The sequence below is a fragment of the Podarcis pityusensis genome (assembly GCF_964106645.2).
Source record: "Podarcis pityusensis genome assembly, chromosome: 14".
NCBI classification, from domain to species: Eukaryota; Metazoa; Chordata; class Lepidosauria; order Squamata; family Lacertidae; genus Podarcis; species Podarcis pityusensis.
In genome coordinates, this window is record NC_138039.1 from 10,376,982 (window position 1) to 10,390,316 (window position 13,335).

General features: G+C 45.1%; 1 protein-coding gene across 3 annotated transcripts in view; it reads left to right on the top strand.

Annotated features, from left to right (window-relative positions):
- The window catches only part of USP22 (ubiquitin specific peptidase 22), a 105,337-nt gene extending 98,164 nt beyond the window's left edge, over nt 1-7,173 (top strand). For all 3 annotated transcript variants that reach the window (XM_080981099.1, XM_080981098.1, XM_080981100.1), the window contains 3 exons: nt 2,842-2,904; nt 4,922-5,071; nt 6,539-7,173. In XM_080981099.1, the coding sequence (XP_080837225.1) occupies nt 2,842-2,904; nt 4,922-5,071; nt 6,539-6,581 (256 nt within the window). In that variant the 3' untranslated portion in view covers nt 6,582-7,173. The remainder of the gene's footprint in view (nt 1-2,841; nt 2,905-4,921; nt 5,072-6,538) is intronic.
- Nucleotides 7,174-13,335: the final 6,162 nt, after the last annotated feature.

Sequence of the window (13,335 nt, forward strand, 5' to 3'; positions counted from 1 at the left end):
TGGGGAGACGGCTTAAAAAGAGTTTTGGAACCCCCTCTGTGGAACAGCACGCAGAAAGAAATGACTAAATGTCACTTTCCGGTTGGAAACTAGTTGCAGCATGATTTGGTTACTGGGGTTTTTATGGTAGTGAAATTTAAACTTATTTCAAAACTTGATTAAGTGAAAGTACTCCTGAACTGAAAGGAGTCTGATTCAGCTCCCCCCCCCCCCTTTCTTTAAGGCATAGATGCCATTCAGGTCATTTAAATAAAATATCAGTACCTAGACTTCTACTTGTGGAATACCTGATTTAGCTTTAATCCAAATTAACCAAGATATATTCTCTCTTCCTTGATGCTTCTGTTTGCTGGAATACTTTAGGGAGAGGCATGTTCACAAATTACTCTTGCCATACAAGCTCAGGCTAATAAGTTGTTAGACACGTCAAAATATACTTGCCCATAGGAAGTGAAAGTTAAACTCTTTTTAGTGGCAGCTGACACTTGTTGTCTACTACTGACAATTTCAAAGCCATTTCCTGCAGAAGTGGGTAGAAACCTTGCATTTTAAAACTAGTCAGTGTTTTGATACTTAAGTTCACATCAATCTTTGGATTCCTATTCCTATTGTTATTTTACTAAAATAACACTTCAGATGTTAGCTAACGTATCTATGGTAAGTTTGAAATTATTGGTTTCTCCACCCCTTACACAGGGAGCTTTGTTAATCAGTTTCACTGGTGAAACAGAGTAATCCAATTGCCATAGTCGAAAACATAAAATATGCTAATGAACAAGAGCAAGTGTGGTTCAGCAGTGTAAAGAGAGCTAATGCAATTAAGGTTTTCTTTTCAGTGAAGAATTGGATTAATTTTCTCTTCCTTTCAGTTTTGGGATTTACACAGAAGTATCCTTAGTCTTAGATTGTCATGAAATCTGTCATGGATGATCTCAACACAAAAGGCTTCCCAGGGCTCCTTTCTTTAGCAAAGCGTCAAATATAGCACCTCATTGTGATTGGATAATATGAGAGGCGTGTTTGGAGTGGATAGAGCCATCCATTGGCCATCCTTCTGCACTGCTTTTACCTATCATAGAAGAAGAAATCTAAATGAGTGTAAATTGGTCAAAACTATATTTTCCACCCTTACAGCACCTGTCGTTTCCAGACAGTACAAACAACGTCCAACTCTGTGATTCTATGATAATAACAGAGCACCCTGGGAACCTATTGAGGCCTATATTGACCACAAGGGTGGCTAGTGTGTGGACCGCCAGATGCAGCTTGACTTCAGCTCCCATCATCCATGACCATTGGCCATGCTGGCTTGTCCCGATGGGAATTGTAATCCAACATCTACAGATCTTCCCAAATGCCCTGGGGGAAACCCACTGTGTGCTTTTTAGAATTTAACTTCAAGATGCTTCCATGTGACTCCAGTCCACATTCTGGATATGGAGCAGTCCTTCCCCCTCCCTCAAAGATAAGAAGGGGACACGACCTGTAAAAAAAGGCCTCAAGCATTTTAGCTCCCAGACACACGTATCCTCATCAGACGGTTCGTTCTGTCAGATGCATTTCACTTACCTGTGCTTCCTTTTTTAAAAAATAAAATCATTACGTTGGTTAGTTTTTACATAGGCATTCTGAAATCTGGTATTGTCCCTTTGAAAACTACCATGGGGCAGTGGCATGAATTTCTATCCCCTGTCTGTAAAATTTTTGATTTTTTCTTTTTTGAAGCAGTGTTAGCCTTTTTAGTGTGTCCCATCTTCTCCATCAGCAAGTAGTTTATAAGTCAACATGCTGGCTGGGGCGGATGGGAACTATAATCTAGAGGTCACCAGGTAGGCAAAGGCTGTTCTAGGGTCTTAGCCTTTGCTATCCATCTCAGTTTTGTAAGGCGAAAGCTTTGGTGAGCAGAGCAAGCATTGGAAGCATATGGGCACATTATGATTTCTCCCCCTGCCCTGCCGATTAAGAGGCGGCTTTATTCTGATTGGCTGAGATCACTGTGGGCCAGGAGTAGACTTGATTCCCACCCTGGTAGTGCTCCTTTGTTTCCTCTGTATAGGCAGCCCCCCTGTTTATGCACGTTCAATACACACAGTATACGCACATTGCAGTGAACCTGGAAGTGACCCAGAAACGTCATAAATATGTCTGTGAAACGTCACTAAAAGGGCAGAACAGGGGCGGGGTGGGGGCGTAGCTGAGTGTTTGCGGGCTTTTTCAGTGGGTTTCAATTATATGTGATTTCACCAATGTGTGCAGTACCTCGGAACGGAACCCCCGCATAAACAGGGGGCGGCTGCCTGTATAGGGAAATGATTTCTCATTCATTCCGGGGAGTGGGGTGGGAAGTAAAGTATTGCACATATGTAGCACAGTGCCTTCCACCCTTGACCCTAAGTTGTGCAACCCTCAATGGCAGAGATCATACAGAAAGGTGTAACACACACACACACACACACACACACACACACACACAGAGAGAGAGGGGGGGGGTGAGGAGAGGTGCACAGGTCCTTGCAGTACACAAACCCTCCCACACAGCCCACCAGTCACAATAGGTTTTTTTTTTATTAGTACTGCAAACACCAAGTTCTGTTGATACATGGGTAGGTGATGCCAGTTCCAGGTGGCTGTTTATATTAAGCCCTGTGCCTCCTCCTTTTGAGAAGCATCTTCATAAGTATGAACGAAGATTTTTTTAACCCTCTTATATGATGTACGCCTTATAAATACAAATCAACGTTTGGAATATACTCTGTTGAGAGAAACCAAGGAACTATTTACAATCCTTTGTCTTTTTAAATGATTCTGAATATTTGTGTGTGTTTTTGTTTTTTGCTGTAGTAAAGAGAGCAGAATGAATGGGCAGTACCAGCAGCCGGCAGATAGTCTAAACAATGATAATAAGTAAGTAGTATTGAATTCTGTGGCTCTCCCTCTTGGGTGAGATGGACTAAATTGGTTGAAGTGGAATAGAAATCTGTTCTGTGTCCTGCAGAGGTGTAGAAAGGCGTGGGTGTGTTGAGCATGTAATGTTATATACCAGCCCTGATAATAAAAATCCAAGAGCTAGGTCTTAAGCTTCAGTTTGCTTCTGTTCGTCTTCCGTTTGCCTCCTCTGTCATTGCCAGCTACCAAATCCCACAGTCGGCTCCAAATCCTTCTATCAGCTATCCAATTTTAGCATCTGTACTGTATCTGCCTCTACCACCATTGCATACCCACTAGCCCAGGGGTCAGCAAACTTTTTCAGCAGGGGGCTGGTCCACTGTCCCTCAGACCTTGTGGAGGGCCAGACTATATTTGGGGGGAGGGATAAAAAATGATGCAAGAGCACCACAAGCCCCGGTGGCTGCTTACCTGTGTCTTGTGAGCGGCAGGGGCTGGTGGCGGCAGAAGGACAATGAGCGGTACGCAAAAGGGCTCCGGAGAGGGGCTGCTTAAAATGGTGGCCGCTTGAGCACTACTTCTGCTGGCACCAACAAAGCCCAGCCCCCTTCCTCCTCTAGGCAGGGCGGGGAGAAGCCAGGAGGAGGGAGGGAGGGAGGGAGCCACCATCGTGTGAGGGAGAGGCAAAGAACGCGTGCACTGGAAATCCACGCGACAGTTCCTGGACCGTCCGTGGGTCAGATCCAGAAGGCAGTTGGGCCTGATCTGGCTCTCGGGCCTTAGTTTGCCTACCCATGCACTGGCTCAATGACTGACCTACTCTTTTAAAGCAAGGGTTTGCACTGTTAGTCACCAAAGCAATGCAACTACAGCTGCTATTCCCAGATTTAAAAGGTGAAAGGAAAGCAGTGTAAATGGGTAGATAGCAGCAGGAGAGACTGGTATCTGCAAGTGACAGGCTAAGCTGGGTGCATCGTTATACTTCTTTGTGTAAAATGAATCTTGGCCTCTGTGCTTTCCTAGCTGTGGATTGTAGCCAATGTTAATCCCACTTGGAACCAACTCATTTTAAGCCCATTATCAACAATGCAAAGAGGTGAATGCTTTTGATACAGGATGTGAGATTGTGCTCTTTGGAGAACCTTATTACAAATAAGCATTATCTTTATTGCTTATAATTGTTGCTTAGAATTCACCTCACAGGTTGCCTCTCATAGCGTGGGGGGGGGGGGGGCTGTGAAAAATAATTAACTTAAAATGTGTGCCGCCTCAGTTTATTAATGTTCGTTAGAAGCCATAGCAAGAAATAGCACCTCATTCTTTAAGGGCAATATTCCTCTTAACTGCTATATGTTGGGAGCAATCCAGGCATCAATGTTGGTGGGTCTAGTGCAGCCAGGTGAGCAAAATGCTGATTTTCAGCCAGGTAGGCAGTCTGGGATATGAAACCAGACAAGCACATAGGTTAGTCTGACAACAACTTGACCTTCTCTCTAGAGATAATTTGGTATATTATTGTGGAATTCTAGGCCCAAGTAAAGCTTCTTGTGTCATCAGAGAATCTCTGCAGTAGCTCCCATTTCTGGTAACTGCAGAGGGTGAGATGCTTGAGTCCATTTACTTCAGCCCCTGGTTGAAGACCCAGATCCCTTACACAATGGAAACCTTGTGCCACCATGTCCTGTTTTATGCGTTTCCCAGAGTCATTCGGTTGGCCACTGTAGGAGAGTGAGTGCAGTGCTGACCTAATTTTGCATGGATTAACAAGTCAGTGCTGAAGTCTTCTAATGTGTACTACTTACAAGGAGACTTTTGAGAGTCACATTCCATATCATATCCCTTATTAATAGTTGTTCTTATAGTTTTAAACACTGTTGGCATTTCCCAAAGTTCTGGGTGCAGAGTACAGGAAGCACCCTTGTGGATATGCCCCGCTTTTGCAAGTATTTTATAAAGACTCAAGTAACATTGATTGAAATAGCTGCTGCATTTCCTCTTGACCTAATTGCTTTCTCCCAACTTGTTTTGCCACCAGGTATTCCTTGTTTGCAGTAGTTAATCACCAAGGAACCCTGGAGAGCGGGCACTATACCAGCTTCATCCGGCAACACAAGGACCAGTGGTTCAAATGTGACGACGCCATCATCACCAAGGCTAGCATTAAGGATGTACTAGACAGCGAAGGGTACGTCTTGAGCAAAACACAGAGGAGGGCAGCCTCCTGTTTAAGCCATAAAATGCCAGTTTCGATCATTTCCTTTTCGGTACGTTCATGAAGTGTAAAGTGCAGCAGACTCCAGATGAGGAGAAATGGAGAGGAACATGCGCAGTCAGATTTCAGGCTGACCTTTTGGATACACTCACAGGGGACAGGCAGCGGGGATTCTAGCACCTTTCCCTTACATATGTTGTCTTGGGTTGAGCTTGTTTTGTCCAGCAGAATCCAAACTGCATACTCGACAGAACTTAAAAGGTTGTGCTCGGGGAACCTAATAAAGGTCCCTATATATAAACTCTGCAATTTGTCAAGAATGCAGAAGCCACGCCCTCAGCTGCCAAAAGTCATACACTGCCCCCTTTTGTTTATAAGATTCTGATGCACATTGATCACATGCGTTTGCAAGCTTGTCTTTGCAGCTGATGTCAATAGAAATTGTATTTTTGTGTGTGTTTGGCTTTTAAAAAAATTAAAGCTGAAAGCTGCACTTTGCAGACCTGTGACATACAAAGCCCTCTGTACAAGACACCCAGTGGTTGCCACTCTCCATGTCACGTCCAGGGCCTATAACTGGTTTGGCATATGATTCTTGCCACTATCCATAGCTAGGTGTTGTTAAGGCTGCAATATATTGTGATGTTCTTTATCACTATAGAGCTGCATTCTATTTTGGGGGGGTGGATTGGGGGTGTGAAGAAGCATGACAGTTTGAGATCTGGAGTTGCCTCCGCTTCTGGCATTCCACGCTCTTGGCTATGATAAGATTGATCCCATCATCCTGTTCTTGTTTTCTTAATTACACCTGACATTTTCTCCCCACTGCTTGCTTAAAGGGTAGATGTGTGAGCTTGCAAGTTTTTAAAAAAGAACTCATTTGAAATCTTGGGAACGGTCTCCTCCAAAGGCAGGCATTTTTTACTCTCTCGGTATCTCTCAAAGTGAATCCTTGAGCTGGTTTTTAATTCAGAAATGTTGTACCACGGCTTTTAGAGGTTTGGGAAATGCTGGTTATTTATCCAGAGTGAAACTTAACTGTAGAGACCAGAAGCCAGATGGCCACAATGTTAACCATCTGGGTGCCCCCTACTGGCTTAGCATCATCATTTGTGTAGCTCTGACCTCGTCCTGTAGGCCTCCTTTCTGGGTACCAAACTAGACCAGTCTCTGCATTAAGCAGTCTAGTGCAGATCCAGAATAGAATGGGCACATACCATGATGAGTCATTGGCTTTAAATTATTTAGAGATTCACAGTATGACCACGAAAGAGAGCTAGCGTTGCTGCCTCCCTGGAATAATTCCTGCCTTGTGAGAAGTAGTCCTGCTTTTAACATGGCTGAGAGAGAGAGAGCAAGCTGTATGGTAATGTCAGTCAGCTGCTGCAGACAGCATTAAAATGGTGCCTTGTCCTTTCTCTTTTTGTCATCTTCCTGCAGATATTTGCTGTTCTATCACAAACAGTTCCTGGAGTACGAGTAGCCTTCTTCAGCAGCTCAAGAGAGAAATGAAAGGAAGTGAAATGAATGGCAGCCTTCTGAAAAGACACACAAACCTACCTGAAATGAAAAGACACCCATTCGACATCTAGCACTGAGCTGCGACAGGACCTGCTTGCCGCTGGCTCGTGGCCTAGAGGAGTAAGAAACGAACAATGTCCATCGTGTACGCAGTCCTGCAGGGACAGAAGAGGGGGGGAATGTAAAAGAGGCTACAGTCAGTGACTTTGAAAGAAGAAATATAATAACGCAAAGATTGCTCTGGGTGGGGAAAATAGGAGCAGAGGAATCCAGGCGCTGGCACATCTCCCTCCGTTCCTCCAAAATGTGTGTGGGAAGGCCGGGGGGTGTACTCTCATCTCCATAAAGCATCTTCTCCATTGGTGCTTCAGCTCCAACTGACCAATCATACAACAGTTATAATTAAAAAAAAAAAGTCCAAGCCCATTTTTTTTATGCCTATGGGTCTGAAAGCAGTAAAATGGAGGAGAATTGGGACGACGCAATGATATGGACTTTGCAAGTACCTTTTTATTTGTGAATTTTAGTTATTAAATAAATACAGTATGAAATTACTGGGCTCTTTGTTTTTCGGCAAGCATTAAAAGGAAGTCCGGAAATGCGGAACCGAAGTCGCGATGCTATGCGAGGCTTCCCAGCATGCCTCCTCCTGCTGCTGCTACTGCACAGGTAACCTTCTGACACCTTGGGACTGCTCATCAAAAGTGTCAGCACTGATTCTTTTTCTGTCTGAGCCCCCCCCCCCCCTTTTTGTTTTCTATAAATAGCTATTTTCTTAATTTCCACACCCTTTTGTTCACCCTCCCCACGAGAATGAAATTCATATTTGCAACCATCAGTAAAATGAATGAATTGGCGTGTTTATACTGTAAAAGTGGTCTTGATTGTTTTGTTTTTTTGTGGGGGGGGCGGGGAACCTGCGAATTAAGTTGGAATTCTCTGGACGGTGTTGTTGCTGGGTGTTTTTCCACCCTCTCAAAGAAATGCTGCACTTGGGAGACACTTGGAATCGAAAAACCTGCCATCTGCTAACTCTGGTAACTGGGTGCCACTGTTGCAATTAATTTTCAACTATTGGACACCTCTGCCTCAACACCAGACACTAAGTAAACAAAGGATTTCCCCACTTGCTCTGCTTTTATTGGTCCCTTATCTCTCAGATATATTAATTTTCTCATACATCACTCCCATTCTGTATACAAAGCCTCCTGGCTTTGTCATTACCTCCCCAAAGCCCAGGAGCTTGCTTGCTTCTGCCTTGTCACAAATGTGTTTATGTTCTTCCCCCACCCTCTGCTTCCTTCTCCCCCCTACTTACTGTCTAGACACTGGCTGGGAGTCCACATGGGCTGTATATTTTATAACCCAGAGGTGGGGCTGCGTTTGATTTGCTGCTTATGGAGAAAGGGGCTTTCTTGCCTAGTTAAAAAAAAAAAAAAAAGCCCTGCTTTTGGTGTGGGTGGGTGTGGTTTTTAAAAAAAAGAAAGATCTGTACACAATAGCGAGAGTGAATGGTTTTGTAACCTCTTTTCCATTTACAACCACTTCCGCATTTCTGTGAGTAAAGAAACACTTTTAAAGGGCCCACTGATAGTGCTGGGGTGCCAGCTAAGTTTCTGTAAAAATCTCCTAACTTTTTATTTTGAAGGCTGCTTCCTACTTTTAAAACAACAAGCCCATCATTTATACAAAGCCTTTGGGGGGGGGAACCCAACCATTCAGCATTCAGAGATTGTTACCAAATTCAGCAGTCTTCTAGCACATGTAGAACAAGCGTTCTGTGTATTAAGACCAACTTCCCCACCCTGGTGCCCTCCAGCTGTTTTTAGACTACAACTCCCATCACCTCCTGCCAGCACAAATGCTGACTGAAGCTGATGGGTGTTGTAGTGCAAAAACCAGATGAAGGGTGTGGAAGCTTGGTCGAGATGGATCCTGGATCCCTTAACATTTGGTGGGAGAGAAAGGGTAGTAAATTCATTGATCCAGCTTTTGCATGTTCCATCCAAAATGGGATCCTGCGGCACACAGAGAAGCAGAGCAGTCCTGTGCAATGAGAGCAGATCTTTGGCATGAGCTGGAAGTACACCAGGACTTCTCTAGGAAGAGGTGAGTACAGCTCAGGTGTCTCAGACCAATGTAAGACACTTGCTTCCATTCTCATGAGCGTCTGGCCTGTCCTTGTCTCGGGTTTTTAGATGTCAACGTGCTCTTGGAAGAGGAATTAAAAAAGAACAAGGGGATTTCTTGTGCTGCTTTTCTTATTTCTGGTTCTGAAGATAAAGTAAGATTGGTACTTCCATTCAAAGTTAGATCATGTCCTTGTGCAAGTTTTTAAAGCTCTGTTCTGAGGAGCCCTGTGCTATTTAAAGAAAGAGTACTAGGAGCCCCTCATGTGAAGTTCTGGGGCTATTTTCAAGTGATATGTACAGATTACGCAGAAATCCAAAAAGATGCCCTGACTTAGAGAGCTGGCTGATTATTGTAATGTTGCCCTCCTTATTCCTTTTCAATAATGCAGCAAGCTTGCAGTGGAAGAGGAGTTGGCCTACTGCTTCCTGCCCAACACTGGAGCTCAAGCTGCATTAAAGTGGAAAAAAATTAGAGGTATGGCACCCCCTTGTGGTTGAATGATACATAGGATCTCTCTCCACTTCCAAGCTCTCTCTATTTACTGTCAGATGTCAAAACAATTGATTTTTTAAATCATTGCTTAGGCAGAAATTGATGTGATCATTAACCCCTGCATGCATCCTTGATGCTTGCAGTGTAATAACCAAGAATAGGTAAAGGTAAAGGGACCCCTGACCATCAGGTCCAGTCGTGACCGACTCTTGGGTTGCAGTGCTCATCTCGCTTTATTGGCCGAGGGAGCCGGCGTACAGCTTCCGGGTCATGTGGCCAGCATGACTAAGCCGCTTCTGGTGAACCAGAGCAGCACACGGAAACGCCGTTTAGCTTCCCGCCGGAGCGGTACCTATTTATCTACTTGCACTTTGAGGTGCTTTCGAACTGCTAGGTTGGCAGGAGCAGGGACCGAGCAACGGGAGCTCACCCCATCGCGGGGATTCGAACCGCCGACCTTCTGATCGGCAAGTCCTAGGCTCTGTGGTTTAACCGACAGCACCACCCGCGTCCCTTAATAACCAAGAATAACCAGCTGCAAATACCTTCCCGCCACAGCAGTACCTATTTATCTACTTGCACTGGCATGCTTCGAACCGCTGGGTTGGCAGGAGCTGGAACAGAGCAATGGGAGCTCACCCTGTTCAAACTGCCAACCTTCTGATCGGCAAGCCCAAGAAGCTCAGTGGTTTAGACCATAGCACCACCCACATCCCATAAAACGGCTTGCCAGCAGTACACGTAATAAGGATCTAGGAGTCTTAGTTGACCACAAGCTTAACTGAGTCAACAGTGTGATGAAACAGCAGAAAAAGCTAATGCTATTCTAGACTGCATCAACAGGAGTATACCGTATTTATGCAAATCTGATGTGCACCTCAATTTTCAAAACCTTGAAACCAAAAAAGTATTTGTTTGCATCATCAAATCTAATGTGCACCCTAATTTTCGTGAAGTAATTTGGCCAAAAAAAGTTGCACATTATTCGAGTAAATACGGTAGTTTCCTGATCGAGGGAAGTAATACAGTAATGCCACTCTGTTCTGCCTTGGTTTAGACCACACCTGAAGTACTGAATCCAGTTCTGGGCACCACAGTTTACTAAGGTTATGTAGAAGCTGGAATGTGTGCAGAGGAGGGCAAGCAAGATGATCAAGGGTCTGGAAACCAAACCTTATGAGGAATGGTTGAGGGAGCTGGATATGTTTAGCCTGGAGAAGAGGAGACTGGGAGGAAATAGGGTAGCCATCTTCAAATAACTAATGGGCTGTCACATGGAAGATGGAGCAAGCTTGTTTTCTCCTCTGGAGGATCGGTCCTGATCCAATGGATAAAAGTTGCAAGGAAGGAGATTCTGACTAAACATCAGGAAGAACTTTCTGACAGTACGAGCTGTTTGACAGTGGAATGAACTCCCTTTGGAGGTTGTGGACTCTCCTTCCTTGGAGGTTTTTAAGCAGAGGTTGGGTGGCCACCTGTCATGTATGCTTCAGCAGAGATTCCTGCATTGCAGGGGGTTGGACTAGATGACCCTCAGGATCCCTTCCAACTCAACAATTCCATGATTCTAGGATGCCACATTCCACTTCCCAGGGCTACAAGTTATAGAATTCCCTGCAAAGAAGGATTGATTGTCAAAGTACTCTGGAAATCATAGTTCTAGGAGGGGAATAGCAGTCTCTCCTAACAACTCTGCAGTCTTACCTCCTGGAATCCTTTGGGGAAAGCCATAGCTCTTTAAACTGGTTTGATGCTGCTTTAAATGTATGGTGCAAATGTGACCCAATGTCAAACATAACATGGAAGAAGGAGAACTATTTGTCATCTTCCAATGGGTCACTTTAGCGAGATCACCCAAAAAAAACCAACACAACACCCTTAAAATATATTGTGCAATCCCTTTTTTTATAAGCATGTTTTAATTAATTTGAGGTTACCTTTTGGCCTTTTATGTTCCCACTCTTCTGTTTCGGTTGTGCTTTTCAAAGGCAGGTGGTGGGGAAGAATCATAGAGTTGGAAGAGACCACAAGGGCCATCGAGTCCAACCCCCTGCCAAGCAGGAAACACCATCAGAGCACTCCTGTCAAATGGTTGTCAAGCCTCTGCTTAAAGACCTCCAAAGAAGGAGACTCCACCACACTCCTTGGCAGCAAATTCCACTGTCGAACAGCTCTTACTGTCAGGAAGTTCTTCCTAATGTTTAGGTGGAATCTTCTTTCTTGTAGTTTGGATCCATTGCTCCGTGTCCACTTCTCTGGAGCAGCAGAAAACAACCTTTCTGCCTCCTCTATGTGACATCCTTTTATATATTTGAACATGGCTATCATATCCCCCCTTAACCTCCTCTTCTCCAGGCTAAACATGCCCAGCTCCCTTAGCCATTCCTCATAAGGCATCGTTTCCAGGCCTTCGACCATTTTGGTTGCCCTCCTCTGGACACGTTCCAGTTTGTCAGTGTCCTTCTTGAACTGTGGTGCCCAGAACTGGACACAGTACTCCAGGTGAGGTCTGACCAGAGCAGAATACAGTGGCACTATTACTTCCCTTGATCTAGATGCTATACTCCTATTGATGCAGCCCAGAATTGCATTGGCTTTTTTAGCTGCCGCGTCACACTGTTGGCTCATGTCAAGTTTGTGGTCAACCAAGACTCCTAGATCCTTTTCACATGTACTGCTCTCAAGCCAGGTGTCACCCATCTTGTATTTGTGCTTCTCATCTTTTTTTGCCCAAGCGCAATACTTTACATTTCTCCCTGTTAAAATTCATCTTGTTTGTTTTGGCCCAGTTCTCTAATCTGTCAAGGTCGTTTTGAAGTGTGATCCTGTCCTCTGGGGTGTTAGCCACCCCTCCCAGTTTGGTGTCATCTGCAAATTTGATCAGGATGCCCTTGAGTCCATCATCCAAGTCGTTGATAAAGATGTTGAATAAGACTGGGCCCAAGACAGAACCCTGTGGCACCCCACTAGTCACTCTTCTCCAGGATGAAGAGGAACCATTGATGAGCACCCTTTGGGTTCGGTCAGTCAGCCAGTTACAAATCCAGTGAGTGGTAGCATAGTCAAGACCGCATTTTACCAGCTTCTTTACAAAAGAAGAGATATGGTTTAGCCCAGTCTCTTCCAACCCCCTTCTCTCCCCCCCCCCACCCGGTTTATCATTATTTTGAAAGCACTCCTTGACAACAAGCCATGCCCATTTGAAATTCGGACAATACAGGCTGCATTGTATCTTTTAGCATCGTGGACCTCTCCTTCCAGCCCGCCGCACAGTGAGCGCTGGAAGAAAGAGTTGCCATCCTAACATCCGCTCACATGCATGGGCAGTGCTATTGCTCCGGTTGCCTGGTAACCAGGGGGAGGCCTGCCCGAGGGCGAGCGGATGCTGAATTAAATAGCATCTCGGGTCGGCCGGTCTCAATGCTACTTTCTGCTTGCTGTCAGCGGCAGGCTGGGAATGTGCTTTATTTACAACTGATGGATCAACTTGTCTTTGTTCTGCTGGGGAGCGTTTCGGCCCAAGGAAGCCGTATGTAGTTGGTGATGTGCTGGTGGTGACTGGGGCGTGGCCTGCTTTCGACCATAAAAACCACTCCTGTTTACCATACAGTGGTACCTCGGGTTACATACGCTTCAGGTTACAGACTCTGCTAACCCATAAATAGTGCTTCAGGTTAAGCACTTTGCTTCAGGATGTGAACAGAAATCGTGCTCCGGCGGCGCGGCAGCAGTGGGAGGCCCCATTAGCTAAAGTGGTGCTTCAGGTTAAAGAACAGTCTCAGGTTAAGTACAGACCTCCAGAACAAATTAAGTACTTAACCTGAGGTACCACTGTAATGAACTTCCAAGTATTGGAAGCGATTTACATGTATTGACACGTCGTTCAGTCTCAATATATGTGGAGGGGTTTGTGTTTGCTGGGGCTCCTATCCCAGGCAAGAAAGGAAGCCATAGAAGACTGGATCGATGGGGGGGGGGGCGCAAGCATTTAACCTTTTGCTTTCCAGCTGTGTGTTCATTCTAAATCTCCTCCCTGGGGTGCGGGGTTGGGACAGAGCGATACAGGGATCCACATCTTCCCTTGCCGTGGC